The sequence below is a fragment of the Sander vitreus genome, chromosome 21, assembly GCF_031162955.1.
Source record: "Sander vitreus isolate 19-12246 chromosome 21, sanVit1, whole genome shotgun sequence".
NCBI lineage: Eukaryota > Metazoa > Chordata > Actinopteri > Perciformes > Percidae > Sander > Sander vitreus.
Genome location: NC_135875.1, coordinates 6,032,621 through 6,047,621, shown reverse-complemented (window position 1 = coordinate 6,047,621; position 15,001 = coordinate 6,032,621). Strand labels below are relative to the sequence as shown.

The window sequence follows — 15,001 nt, the reverse complement described above, 5'->3', positions numbered from 1 at the left end:
GCTGTACTATCCAGTGTGGACACTTTGCAACCTTCTCAATCCCCACTATGTCTCGTCCCAGAGGGACAACGTTTTATTATTAGCTCATGTGTTCATGGCAGAAAGGCAAGATACTGTGATGCTGTGGATGCTCATACCCCACAATTTCTCTGCCGTTAATCCATGTGGCTCATATCAGAGGTGTGGGACTACAGAGACAGCCTGGCTCCATGCAGGCAAAGCAGATCTTTGGACACAGTGGAAGACATGGAGACTGGTGTTCATATTAGATCATCCTGATTAGAATTAGAATCAGATTATCCTGTCAACTCTTATGTAACAGGATGGGCTCCTATAGTGGAGCCCCAGCTGCAGTAGTGGATGAGGATCATCAGGGGGTGTTTTTAACTTCTTAGATTGAGATTTTTATTTGCACATTACATCATTTCTCAATTATTTTTTTGCAAACCTTCCTTGTTTCATCACATATGTGGTAGATGGTATAAAATCGTATTCCTGTTAAATGCATAACATGTAAAGATGTATCTGTGTTCTTCCTCTGCCTGAGTATGTTGCATCACATGTTCTTGGACGCAGAAGGTGTCGGTTTTGAGTTTCTTTCACCAAGTGAGCCCGTGTGACTGCTTGGCTAGGCCTCTGTATTTTCCAGAGTATTCATAAGGTAAAATAAGGTGAAACATGATTAAAACTTTTCTTCTGCAAATCTAATTTGTGCAGTATAATTGTGATCGACGTACTGGTTTGTTGCTTTCCCCATTTGAATATTATGTGACAGAAATTATGTTTTTTGGGTTTTTTTACATTGGTTTCAACATGTGCAGCTCATTCATGGATGTTTGTGTTTTTTAAGGACATATGTAATGGAGACTTGATAACTAGGAGTGTAGCTGTAGCTGGTTGGGAATATGTGACCACTGTGGTGCATGAATATGATAATAGCTTCCCCTGGTCCCTCACAAGCTGGATGAAATATTCTCCATATCATTTCCACATGTAATCTACTTAGATTTCTGTGCAGCGAGTGCAAAGGCCAAATGGGTCAGTTTGATGCAGCAGAAATCTGTTTAGAAAGCTGCGTTAGACTATATCAAAGAACGACATTATTCCTGGTTCATTTAAAATCTTAATTTTCTTTATTATTCATCTATTAGTTTAGATCCAAGACTGTTTAATAGTAACATCATACTGTTATGCCGTCATTAACCAGGAGACCAAGATGTTTGTGCTGAAACATTTGCTTCAGCCAGAGACGCATTATTTGGCGGCATCCTCTAACTAATGCCTGAATTTATGAATCAGTAGGCCTATATTTCTCGCTTAGCCATCTGACCATTTTACTGCACCAGGGCGTTTACACTAGGTCTTCACAGCTCCTCGGTATGCAGCGACAGAGGCATACTGCGAATGACGGCAGCTGTCCCCTTAGTAGCAACATAATGCATGTAGGGATAAAGTGCAGACTGAGTCTACTGTGCACACATCTGATAAAGACATCAAAGTAAGACTCAGAGGGCTTGACCCTGAGTAGTTACTGAGGCTATGAACATGCTGATGATTTTCAGTCGTGCAAAACATGCATCTGGTGGCAACACACAATGACACGGTAGGGAGTAGGAACAGGTGGAGAGGTCTGTTTTAATGTGGCTCCCTATGGAGTTTGAAATACAAGGTTAACTGGTGAGTGACAGGGTGTTGAAGCAAGCTGGGAGAGGGCGAAGTACAGTGCAGCAAAATCTGACCCCGTGAGAAAACAGGGGGAACAGGAGCACGGTAAATGTCAAAGGACGTGTGGATAAAAGCCCTTGTTTGCTCTGTGGATCTGTTTTTTACAACTTGACTACATTCCAGGAGTGGTAAGTGCTGTGTAGTTAAGGGGACTGAGACGTTGGACAGGACTTTAAACTCTTCAGGGCAACAGAGTTATGCCAACAAATCATTAAAATTGATGAAGATATAAGGTCTTCATACCACTTGACCATGTTGTCTGTTAAAATCACAGCTATAGTACAAGACAACATGAAAGTTGTCTCCTAGAGAAAAGTTTCTGCTCATCTAGTGTAGTTACTCATCAAGTAAAACATATTCTTCCCTGGTCATATCACAGGTGATTCGAATGCTGAATTCTAGTGAACTTTTTTTTACTGCTATGAACTCGAGCTACCCTTGTGACAAAAGCCAAAAGCTACTCTGGCTAGTTTCCGGAGGTGAATATTGGCATTCGCATTCCACGGCCGGCTAGTGTAACCCAGAGGTGTCTACATTACATCGTCTATATCCTCAACCGGAATGTCACGGGGCACATGACCTTCGCTGACATGCAAAGTGATATATATATTACTGTCGGGGAAAGGCTTCTGAAATCTAACATTCACTCCCTCTTCCTCAGCTCGCCACCTGTCCTCAGAGCGACTGAACGAGCACGGCCTTGTCATGAGTTGATTGTCTTCAGCTAGAGTCTTAAAATCAAGTAGATTTACTCAAGAACTGTGCTTCAGCAACATTTTGAGGGACTTGTACTACCATTTTACTGTATGTTCCTTTACACTTCTACTCCACTAGATCTTTAGAGGGACATATTCTATGTTGTACTGCACTACATGTATTTGACAGTTAGTTTACAGATTACGATTTTACATTAAAAACATACACTACGTTTATAAAATACAACAACTTTGTAATATTAAACCAGTGGTTCCCAACCATAAAAAACAGTGTCTGGCAGGGGCCCTTTGCCAAGTTTCAGATGTTGTTAGCAGTTCTACAAAAGAGACATTTCCCTTCTAAACTTCTCAAATGATTTCATTTAAAGAACAGTTTAAGGCCCAAAGAGGTAAAATGATCCATTATTTCACAAAATATAAGCAAAGATCATATAAACCTCTGAAAAAAATAATAGGAAATATGTGTAGCAGACCTTGTTTTTTCTTCTTTCCTCTCCCATTAATCATCTCACTGCCCCTCAGATTTCTTTGGTGACCGTTAAAGGAGAAATCCGGCGCAAAATGAACCTAGCAGTTAATAACACGTGTACATAGTCGACCGTTCTCTGGGATATGTTTTCATGCTAATCGAATGTGACCAGTTTTAGCGCAAACCGCTAATTAGCTTATAAAGCTAGTCGTCGGGGAACGGATAAAGTAAAAAGAAAAGAAATGGCTATTTCTATACCACTAACAAGGCTCAAAATAGCACCACACTTCCATGGTAGCATAATGAGGGTCCCTACATGTAAACCGAAGCGTTGAGAACTTTGTAAGTGTACAGGTGCTGCTTACGTATTGATGCATCAGTATGAACAATCTAATCATGTTACCTGGAAGGGTACTTGTAGAGCGCAGACCGCCGCCAAGGCCATGTCCTATCTTGCAATGTTAACCAAAGTGAGAAATAATTTGTGTATCTGCCCCGTGATTCACATCCAAAATGTAATGGGTTCGTCCTTATATATGCTACATGCTTCCACCAAGTTTCATGAAAATCGGGTCAGTAGTTTTTACGTAATCCTGCTGACATCCTTCTTGCTGGAGGTAACTGTATATCAGTCACACATTTTACTGCCGAACTAATACTATTACTTTTGATACTTTCAGTATATTTAGCTGATTATGAATTGCTTTTCTTCAAGTACTTTAAACAACATTTCACACCAGAGATTATACTTTTGTAAGTGTGTGTGTAAGTAGGATTTTGAATGCAGAACTTTTACTCGTAACTTAAGTAAAGGATCGGACTATCATTGAATCAAACACTGGTATGTAGCGTGCACTTTAAACCATTTGGTTTTCAGACAGGACTGTTTTTTCTGGACATGTTTTATGATGAGTTTAAGCGTGATATACAGAATCTATTTTGACTGATACTGAATATCGCACTCTACTTGCCTGTAGCCTACTCTTGGCTCTTTCGTGCGAAGAAACACACACTGATAAATGTAGGCTAGCTACAAAACTTAATACGGCGGCAAAACGTATTATTTACCTAACTGACAAGGCAACAACCTCTTCAGGGAGGCCTTTTTTGAAATTGGCAGGTTTTCAATTGAGGGTTTTAAAAATAAATAAAAAAAAGGACATTTAATGGCTTCAGCAGTAATGGTGTGATGTAATGCAATCAGGAAATGTTCCCCATAAGCCACGGAGAAACACATCCATTCTCAGGATGTGTATTTTAAGGTTGGCTCACGGTCGACCGGCGGGGCCCACGGCTCTCAGATTGGGGGTTTGAAACGGGATGATGAGAGGGGAAACTAGGGCTTGGTAGGGAGTAGTAGGTAGGTGTGGAGCTGCACAGGTTGCCTTGATATTGGTTATACATCTTATGTTGTTTTTTTTGGTAGGATTAAGACAATATTTCCCCATGTAGTATTACTGCTTAAGGAGAAAAGAGACTGTGTGTGTGTGTGATTGAGGATGCTGGCTTTGATGAGTGATGAAGTTAAGATGGAATGATTGAAGACTTGCGTTGTATGAAAGAGGGATTTAGATCCTCAAGTGTCATGTAGCAGGGTTGTAAAGTAGCGGATAAGGGGTGTGGAGGCGGAAGCTTAGTGTGTTTGAGGCCCCCGTGTAAAATAGAAGGTAGTGGAGAGAGGAGTCAGCTTGGTAAGATAAGTTGGCATGCTGTCCTGTTTATCGGAGGGATGTGAGGCGCAGAGCGAAGGCTCAGCCAGGAAGGAATGAGCGGAGTCATCGCGCCTCTGTAACACGACGCTCCGTCTTGATTGCCTGGAGCAGCTGGGCAGCCACCATATCTGTGCGAGTGTGTGCGTCTCCTCGTGTGCGAATGCATCATTTTCTGAGTGAGGTGGTTTGAGGAGGCTACATTAATGTGTGTGATCAGTGGCTATCACTGTGTCTCTTGTTGCCATGTTGATAGCTTTGTGTGTCTTCTCTCTTTTTACAGCCTGTTACCAGCTAGTTTGTCTGTTTTGGTGATAAATGCCATGTCTGTATTCTTTGCGAAGTCTCTGTATCTTAGTTTCAGAACATGTAGACATTTCAACTTTTGTTTAATAGACTTTATTGCAAGTGGTGACGTTTCAAGGCGTAGTTCCTTTTGATTTTATCTGAGGTTGTGTACTGTGAACTGTGTATCGAACAACTTTCCTTAAATATATTTATTGTTCGCTTAAGGCCCACTTATAGTTGCATAGTGTTTTTTTTTTCTCAAAATATTTTCAAATCCATCTCAAGAATAATTTGCAATTCATTCAATCTTCAAATCATGCAACATTTGCAAAATGCATATTAATAGTGTTACTCTCAAGCAAATACATTTTCCCTCAACATGTTTTAGTCAAAGTTTGCACATATGTAGTTATTGATTAATAAAATACCACCTTCAGGTTAAAGAGTTGTAAAAGTTAACAACTATTGCTTAAGCAGTGGTATCTTTTGTTTTGTATCGGAGGGTCCATCCATTTAAAGGATAATTTACTACTTTATTATGTCCATGCTAGCAGGAGCCTAACCTTAGCCGCTCCAGAGGAAAGCAGACTGGTTGCCTCACACATAAAAGATGTAAGCGAATGCCACTTGGACCCGAACTGGAGCGTCTGCTAAGCTAATAAGTAATCTGATGTACACAAGTAATGTCATGGTCTCTTTAGAACGGTGGGAAAGTCTGAGCGCTAGTGCATCTAGTCATGTTGTTACCATCTTGACAACTTTAAGTGCTCATGGTGCAGTAAGAGGTGCAGGGTCAGAGATGTGGGGCAGGAGGGGGAAGGGTGTGGACATAGATCAAAGACACGTATAGAGAACATTTAGCAGAGTGGTTCTCAACCTTTTTGGCTTTTGACCTCTTAAAACAAAAGTGTGTCTACATGTGACCCCCTCACCAGAGGTTTCAAATGTTTTGAGCAGTTCCAGTTTTAGCACATCTGCAACCCACTTGTGTTTGAGGGAAATCACTCGATTCATTGATCATCAATCAGATTGCCGAGTTTGATTCATTTCATTTATTGAGTTCATTTATTGAGTAAATATACCAAACATAGGGTGGTCTCTCTTTCTCTCCCCTCTGTCATCTCTTATTGTCATTTGTCTTAATAAAAGTATATAATGCCCCAAAAAATACATTTAAAAACAGCAACATTTCTCTATTTTATATAACTTTAAACTCAACGCATTTGGGGCTTTAACTGTCGGTCAAAGCAAATAAGTATTAATTATAAGTATTTTCATTTTTGGTTCTGGTGACTTGTATTGGGAATTTGTTAATATTTTAATTGGATGATTGATCAATAATGAAAATAATTGTAATTGTTGATGGGACCAGAATTGGAAGAGTTACATTATTCTATATCTTGCGTTTTTAAAATATTCAAATAAATGTTAATGGTTGAAGTCAAAATGATTAAGCTTACTGTGTTCATTGCATCCTATAATGTACTGTTTTCTCTGTATTCACTCCTCATCCTCCAGCTCCTTTTAGGGAAACCCCGGTGTGGCGGTATCCCTTCGCGATGCGAAGATGGCGCCCCTGCTCCCTCGCCGAGGCACCGATGCGTTCCGCCGCTTCACCAAGGAATCGCTGGCGGAGATCGAGAGGCTCAAGGATGAAAGAAAAAAGGCTGCAGAAGTAGAGGGCCACAAGGTGGTAGAGGGCCAGAAGGAGGAGGAGCCACCGGCCCCAAACGCTGATCTGGAGGCAGGCAAGAGTCTGCCCATGATCTACGGAGACCCTCCATCAGAGCTGCTCAACACACCTCTGGAGGACCTGGACCCCTTCTACGAAGACCAGCACGTCAGTCTGAGCACATCTGGGTCTCGCATGGCATTGAAAAGCTCAGTTGAAACACACACGTAGTGTTTAATGAGCTTGATGCCATCCCTACATAACCTTGACAGGATGTATTACTTAAATTTCAGCCGCATACAGTATCCCTTACGTTATGTACACCATTTCATTGCTATGCATACGTTACAGTTAAACCGTTTAAAGATTGTCATCACTAAGTATTTATTGAAATGAAAGTATTATTAGACTCTATACTATCTTGCATTCATACATTATAATCTGTGTTTTTCAGACATTCATTGTGATCACTAAAGGAAACACAATCTACAGGTTCAACGCTGAACCGGCTTGCTACATTCTGAGCCCCTTTAGTTTGGTTAGAAGAGGAGCCATCAAAATTCTCATACATTCATATCCTTTGAACTATTGATGCGTGAACTTTTGAATTATTTTGTGCATTTATGTTTTCACCTGGACATGAAGTGATGTTGAGTGGGAATGTCTTATATCAGTGGTGGAAGAAGTGTTTAGATCCTTTACTTAAGGAGATGTACTAATACCACACTGTGAAAATACTCCATTACAAGTAAAAGTCCTCCATTCAAAACCTAATTTAAGAAAAAGTATGTAAGCATTAACAGCAAAATGTACTTCAAGTATTCATTGTGCAGTAAAATGTTCCCTGTCAGTGTATTCCTATTATTATGCATCTGATGTTTCTGGATTAATATTCCTGCTGCATTTGTACAGCAGTAAAATGCATCATACACATATGCATTTTACTGCTGTACGTTGATGTTCAAGATTGTGCTAATTTCAACTCTAGTTAAACTAACTCATTACTAGTAGTTCAATCCACAGCGATGCATCATATTCTTTAAGATCATCTGTTTGTAGCGTCGCTGTCCTGTGAGAACCACGTATCTCTTAAAAGGTTTTCATGGTGTCAGAAAAATAGCCCTGTTTTCAGCTTTGTGACAACGCGTTTTCCATCGATCAAAGAGGCTTTTTAAAGTCTTTATTTAGCTTAAGAAGTAGTTTCTCATCACATAAAGGAACATTTCATTCTTTGGTTTATCGCAGTCGTTCAACATCAACACATGTGCCGATACATGATTTTTACTGGACAGGAAGGGGATGAAAAACTGTAATCTTTGAAGTAACTAAAGCTGTCAGACAAATGTAGTGGAGTAAAAATGACTTAACTTCTGAGATGTAGTGGAGTAGAAGTATAAAGTTGCATAAAATGGGAATACTCAAATAAAGTACAAGTACCTTGAATTTGTACTTTACTAAATGTACTTGGTTACATGCCACCACTGTCGTATGTGTATGCTATACATATAATGTCCATGTTTGTTTCCTTAATCCTGAATTAAATTATTTAGCCTGTTCATCATGATTACGATTCTATCGAATTGTGTATTCATGACGCTGAGCAACCCACCAGCATGGAGTAAAACTGTTGAGTGAGTACTTCTTTATTGTAGTTTTCAGTGATTCCTGTGTTACATTTCATACTTCCACATACTAACTTGTGTTTCTTTTCTTTTCTTTAGGTATGTTTTTACTGGTATCTATACCACTGAGGCAACAATCAAAGTGTTGTCAAGAGGTTTCTGTGTTGGGTCTTTTACATTCCTTCGAGATCCATGGAATTGGCTGGATTTCATGGTGATCAGCATGGCGTAAGTGCACTTTCATCTTTCATCTCTCAACTTAGGGCTGCACGATTTGGGGATTTTGTGATTTTTCTGCCAGATATTGCGATTACGATTCGATACGCAATTTAAAAAAAAAAAGTTTAGCTAAAGTTCAATATTCTCTGTGTAACAGATAAAACATGTCATGGAGCATTATAACATGAGATACCATTAAAACTGCTCTATATTATTATGCAAGGATGAGAACATGGATATGATAATAATAATAAATGTTTTTCTTTTAATAGGCATGGCACATTGAACAGTTAAACACAGAACATTTATCTCAAAAGCTTAAGTTATAATACAACAAAAAACAATTCCACTAAAAAAAAACTTTTGTACTTCTTGTAAACTGAAATTTCTGATAAGCCTCAGTTCAATATCAGCGTGTACATAATGCACCTTCTACGATCATGTTAAAGTAATACAAAATAAATGGAAAGTCCAGTGGAAAAAAATAAATAAAAAAGCATTAATATAATAATAAAAATAGGAATAAAAAATGTTAAACCAAATGTTACACCATTATCGCGGTCTTCGCGATTAGCTAATCGCATTCTTTCAAATCTCGATTTGAGATTTGAAAACGATTAATCGGTCAGCCCTAATCGAACTATGTTGTTGCAATTGATATCAAAAGAATTGTCTTATCATGACATATTCTCCACATCTTGACACAATAAAAGATTTGAGTGCATAAATTGCTGCTGAACAGAAGTAACCGTTCAAAACGTAAACATTTTGAGACAAATGATCAGCTATTCTGAAAGCTGTCATTGTGCAGATTTTTGTGTGCATTTTAAGCCAATTGAGAAAGGAAAATGAATTGATGAAATGTAGAGTCTTATCCGGCTTTGATTCATGGTTTGATGTCTTTCCACAGATACGTCACTGAGTTTGTTGACCTTGGCAACGTGTCAGCTCTCAGGACCTTTCGTGTACTTCGAGCCCTTAAAACAATTACTGTGATTCCTGGTATTTTTTTTTTTTTTACATTTTACATGTATTTCATTTAGTTTTGTGTGTGTTTGAGTATATGTCTGAGTATGAGTGTGTAATTTCACAAAGGAAACCGTATACATGCATACAATTTCATGTTTAAATTAAAATGTTCTGGCATTACGTTTTGTGAGAAGATTAATAACTGATTAGTACTTGTACTCAACAGTACATGAATCATTTGTTATATTGATTATCATTTGTTGTTGCAGAGCTGTTTGACTTTCTGAGATATGCCACCGGAACATCACTTGTATTTTGTCAGGTTTGAAAACCATCGTGGCTGCCTTGATCCAGTCAGTGAAGAAAATGGTGGACGTCATGATCCTGACCGTCTTTGCCCTCGCTGTGTTTGCCCTCGTTGGCCTTCAACTCTTTATGGGAAATCTGCGTCAGAAGTGTGTGCGATGGCCCATCCAAACAAATGAAACAGCATTTGAATTATTTAACTCCACCGCCACGTTTAACAACACCATGTCTTTCAACAACACCATGGGCGTCAATCATACAACATATTCCAATGGCACCTTCAATTTCAATGAGTATATTGAGAACTCGGGTATGTTTAACACATTATGTCTCTTATTTGAAGCTGATATTGTTCTCAGAAGAAAAGGTTCCACGGTTTCTTGTTCTTCTTGTTTGCCTTTAGAGAATCACTATTTTTTGGAAGGCAGTCTAGATGCTCTACTTTGTGGAAACAGCTCTGATGCTGGGTATGTATTATGCACACTGACACATCTGGTCTTAGTGTGATTTGGAGGCTGTGAGAGCTATATTGGAGCACGATGACTCTTCTTCTTTGTTGATAGAAAGTGCCCAGAAGGATACACGTGCATGAAGGCTGGAAGGAACCCCAACTTTGGCTACACCAGTTTTGACTCGTTTGGCTGGGCCTTCCTGGCCCTCTTCAGACTCATGACGCAGGACTACTGGGAGAACCTTTTCCAGCTGGTTGGCACTTCTTTCATTTGTTGCAAACAGATTTATGATGTCTAACTTGTAACTTTAAAAAAAATTATAGTTACAAAAAAAGAAATGTGTTCTTAGTTCTCGTAGCTTCTGTTTTGCTCCAAACACAGATCCTTCGGGCGGCTGGTAAGACATACATGCTATTCTTTGTGGTGATTATCTTTCTGGGCTCCTTCTACCTCATCAACCTCATCCTGGCTGTGGTAGCCATGGCTTATGAAGAACAGAATCAGGCAACTCAGCGAGAGGCCATCGAGAAAGAGGAAGAGTTCCAGCGGCTACTAGAGCAATTCAAGAATCAGGATGAGCAGGTAACTTTTACAAGCAATGGGGAGACAGCTAACCATATATTTACACGTCTGCTCTTTTAGAGCCGTTCTAAAAGGTTAACGTCAGTTGGTAAAAAAAAATTTGACCCGTTTTCAAACTTTCCAAATAAAAAATGTGGGTTCCTTTCAAACAAATTGCCCCTAAATAACACGGATGGTTCCATGCAAAGCTCTTCGCAAGTAAAATGTAGGATCCGATCACTACTTTCATTGAAGTCTGGGTGTTTTATTCAAATTTATAGCATTTGAAAAAAAAAATTAAAATGGTCTCAAGACAGTATCCTGATTAAACTCTGCCTTTGATCTTAACTATTTTTCAAAACAATTTATAATTTCTGCTTTTTAACTAAATAATTAGGTATGAATTTCATATGAATGTGGTTTATTGACCACAGATTTCCAAATTAATTGTAAAACTAGTGGTAATAAGTTGGTGTAAGTGGTGTACATAATGGTGGTAGTGGGGAACAAAGCGGCGAAAGCGTTGAAAAAAGCATTAAAAAGTGTTCATTTTTAGTTTTGACCCGGGATGACAACACAAGGGTTAACTCAATGACTGTGGTTGTTGCCATGGGACAGCTTGTAGCAAAAATGAATCACATTATTGTTTGGTTCCTTAATACCGAATTATGACAAATACCTGTAACTTCATGATTCAAGTGTGATAAAATAATTAATGTTTCACCTTTATTTTTCAAGCTTGGTAAAATGTATAAAAGTGTTAATTGTCAACAAATAACTCATATTGTTGCTATTTAAATTGAAACAAGCACTTAAATTCAGTTTATTCCTTTTTGCAATTATTGTACACCTGTCTACCACAAATTTATATTTTATTTTATATATGTTATATATTGTATCTAGTCTGGCTATCAACAGACCAAGCGCAATCTTTTAAGATTGAACATTAGTCTGGGGAGTCTGCTCTGTATTTTCTACTGCACATGAGGCGTGATCAACGGGCATAGTTCAAATGACTCTGTACACAATTGGATAGTCCTTCAACCAATCAGACCAACGATCCGGGTGACGTAGCAGCGACAGCGGCATCAACGGGTTGCTGCGCTTCGGTGGCCGGCTTGTTGAATGTAAACAAAAAGCTGCTTGTTGTCACTTCTCTATCGTCATCGTGTTAAACCCGCCAATAGTGCGCCAGGTGGATAAGCCAGTTTGTGATTGGTTCCCGCAAATTTGTAACGGAAGCAGGATAGATAAACGTACAGGTTTCCAGCCTGAGCTACAGGGCGAAATCAAATCGCCAGCAGATTGGGCTGGGTTTACCCAGTCTATATTGTATCCCTATATTTAAAACATTTTTTTACTTACTTTACTTTTTACTTTCTTTTTGTACATATTTAATGGTCATTGTTGGAGGGAACCTGATATCTAAGATTTTCATTGCCAAAGACTGTGCTTCTCTGTGATCGTTGTGCATTTGACAATAAATAACTTGCCACTTGTTTTTTTGTATCTCACAGGCAAAATGTCTTGGGAGCCAAATCACTCTAACCAGTAAGAAGTCGCTCAGTCATCACACCATATTTGATATGACGGATGATGAACGAAGCCTTGGACATGATGAAATTATCAAGGATTGTAACGGGAGAATCATTCCCCGTCTGTTAATCAGAGCGCCCACCATGGTCAAGGTATAACAGCCGCCCTCCGGTCACAGATAATCCGGTTAATTTGAAATATGCAACTGACAGATGTAACGTCATATTTTACAGTCTGCTACAGATTACGAACTCCGAGAGAAGTCATTAGGCTCGGTGCACAGCAGGCTTCATCTGGAAGAACCAGGCCTGACAAAGATGACTGCTAGTGCTCTGTCTGTGCTCACTGCAGCTGCTATAGAAGGTAGAGTGCCAATGAAGATAAAAACGTAACACTGATAATGCACCGACAATTGTCAAACATAATCCCAAGATATAGGATTTATTTTCTAGCTTTGATTAAACTGTAAGTAGACGACACAACAGCACAATTATGTACTGTTTTTATGCTCAGTGGCAGGGTGTAAGCAGCTATAAATGTCCAGTTCCTCCAGGGAATGAAGAAATACACAAGGCTTAGTTGCCGGTTCTTAGAGGACATGCTCTAATGTGTGCCTTAATTACTTAGATTATCAAGCAGTTGTTAACATTATACACACATTTTATCCAAGGCCAATACAGTAGCATTGTCTTGAGCTTGCCATAATCACATTGTGTACTGGAGAAATCCCTGTCAACATATTATGTCGCGCCCCCATAGTGTTAAGCTTTGGCTATTTCAGCTCGACTATAACTTGGCACAGACATGCATTTTAATGTCACTCATCGTTGCTCTCTGTTAGCTGTATCATACACATCATTTTAAGATATGCTTGGATCACATGAAGGTAGACTACCTAATTTGTTTTTTTTCTTTGTCTAGAGTTGGAGGAGGCTCAGAGGCCGTGCCCACCCGGCTGGTACAAGTTTGCAGACATGTTCCTGAAGTGGGACTGCTGCCCGCAATGGGTGTTCTTCAAAAAGTGGATGCACTTTGTGGTGATGGACCCTTTTGTCGACTTGGGCATCACCATCTGCATCGTGCTCAACACCCTCTTCATGGCCATGGAGCACTACCCCATGACCCCAGAGTTTGAATACATGCTCTCAGTGGGGAATCTGGTGATTATTGCCCCGTTACATTTCAATGTCATCGCAGAAATGTTCTTACATTTCAGACTTGATTTGAAAAGAAATGTATGCCCCTATAGGTTTTCACCGGGATCTTCACAGCGGAGATGTTCTTCAAGCTGATGGCCATGGATCCCTACTACTACTTTCAAGTTGGCTGGAACATTTTTGACAGCATCATCGTCACTCTCAGTCTGGTGGAGTTGGGGCTGGCAAATGTCCAGGGCCTGTCTGTCCTCAGGTCCTTCCGTCTGGTAAGAAACGATAATATATGCATCCATTTACAAACAGAGAGGACTGCCTACATTATTATTCACTGTCTTTGCTTGTGTCTGTCCTGTGTTGGAGATAGCTTCGTGTCTTCAAACTAGCAAAGTCCTGGCCCACACTCAACATGCTGATCAAAATTATTGGTAACTCAGTAGGAGCTTTAGGAAACCTGACTTTGGTGCTGGCCATCATCGTCTTCATCTTCGCCGTGGTGGGTATGCAGCTCTTTGGCAAGAACTACAAGGAATGCGTGTGCAAGATCTCCGTAGACTGCGAGCTGCCGCGCTGGCACATGAACGACTTCTTCCACTCGTTCCTCATCGTGTTCCGCATCCTGTGCGGGGAGTGGATCGAGACCATGTGGGACTGCATGGAGGTGGCCGGAGCTGGGATGTGTTTAGTCGTCTTCATGATGGTCATGGTCATCGGAAATCTAGTGGTGAGTGCAACAATTATTCATTCATTGCTGATCCATATCTTAAATCTGAAGCATGGGGGCATATCATTTTACCCTGGGCATTCAGACCGAAAGTAGTCTTGCTTTGTCAGACCATCCTCCACAGCGCTGCGGAGGAGGGTCTGGCTAGTCCACACAGCATTCCAGCTCTGGTTTATTGGCATTTCTTTAAACCAATCACAATCGTCATAGGTGGCGCTAAGCAGGCTCGGTGTCGCTGATTAATAGCCTCGAGAAGGAACTAGTTTTGGTGGAACGTTTATGTTCAAAAGTTGTTTTAGTTGTGCAACAGAAAACTCAGATTGGACAGATAGGATTTACCCTGCAGAGATCTGAGCAGCAGTTAACCATAGTCCTCATAAATCCACCGGAGTTTAGAATTCCATCACAAAGAAAGCGGAAGGTAATGGACATTCGGCCGAAAAGAGTGACATTTTCGGCGGCAATGGAGCAATCCTGGAAGTGGAACGTTGTGGATATAGACTAGGTTGTGTTGTTTCGTGTACCAGAGGGACAAGGATGTACAATCCAAAAAGGCCAGTTTGAGTTGTATCAAAGCCCGTCTACGGAAAGCCTTTCCACTCCCTATTCAGCCCCATTGTACCGAATTTGGTTGCAGTTCCACCAGAGTTCCACTGGGGGTGATCGCAGGCGAGTGCAAAATGAATGGGACTCTATGGAGCTAGACGGCTAAATTTGTCTCTTTTGCCTGATTGTCGTTGAGAAATCTCAGATTTGATTATAGTTTTTGCTATTTGCAAAGAGTGCAGACCTCTACCAATGCATGTCCTATCTCGCAATGTAAACGTTCAGACTTGAGGGGTAGTTCACGTGAATTTTCATGGTCGGGAACTAATTTTT

At 40.1% G+C, this 15,001-nt stretch overlaps 1 protein-coding gene across 1 annotated transcript in view; it reads left to right on the top strand.

Moving 5' to 3' along the window:
* Positions 1–15,001, top strand: part of scn4aa (sodium channel, voltage-gated, type IV, alpha, a) — a 28,485-nt gene that overhangs the window by 990 nt on the left and 12,494 nt on the right. The window contains exons 2-15 of the mRNA XM_078278676.1: positions 6,426–6,747; positions 7,034–7,152; positions 8,121–8,210; positions 8,301–8,429; positions 9,331–9,422; positions 9,712–10,005; positions 10,099–10,162; positions 10,259–10,400; positions 10,529–10,729; positions 12,226–12,396; positions 12,478–12,607; positions 13,166–13,404; positions 13,494–13,667; positions 13,766–14,122. Of these exons, the coding sequence (XP_078134802.1) occupies positions 6,475–6,747; positions 7,034–7,152; positions 8,121–8,210; positions 8,301–8,429; positions 9,331–9,422; positions 9,712–10,005; positions 10,099–10,162; positions 10,259–10,400; positions 10,529–10,729; positions 12,226–12,396; positions 12,478–12,607; positions 13,166–13,404; positions 13,494–13,667; positions 13,766–14,122 (2,475 nt within the window). The 5' untranslated portion in view covers positions 6,426–6,474. The remainder of the gene's footprint in view (positions 1–6,425; positions 6,748–7,033; positions 7,153–8,120; positions 8,211–8,300; positions 8,430–9,330; positions 9,423–9,711; positions 10,006–10,098; positions 10,163–10,258; positions 10,401–10,528; positions 10,730–12,225; positions 12,397–12,477; positions 12,608–13,165; positions 13,405–13,493; positions 13,668–13,765; positions 14,123–15,001) is intronic.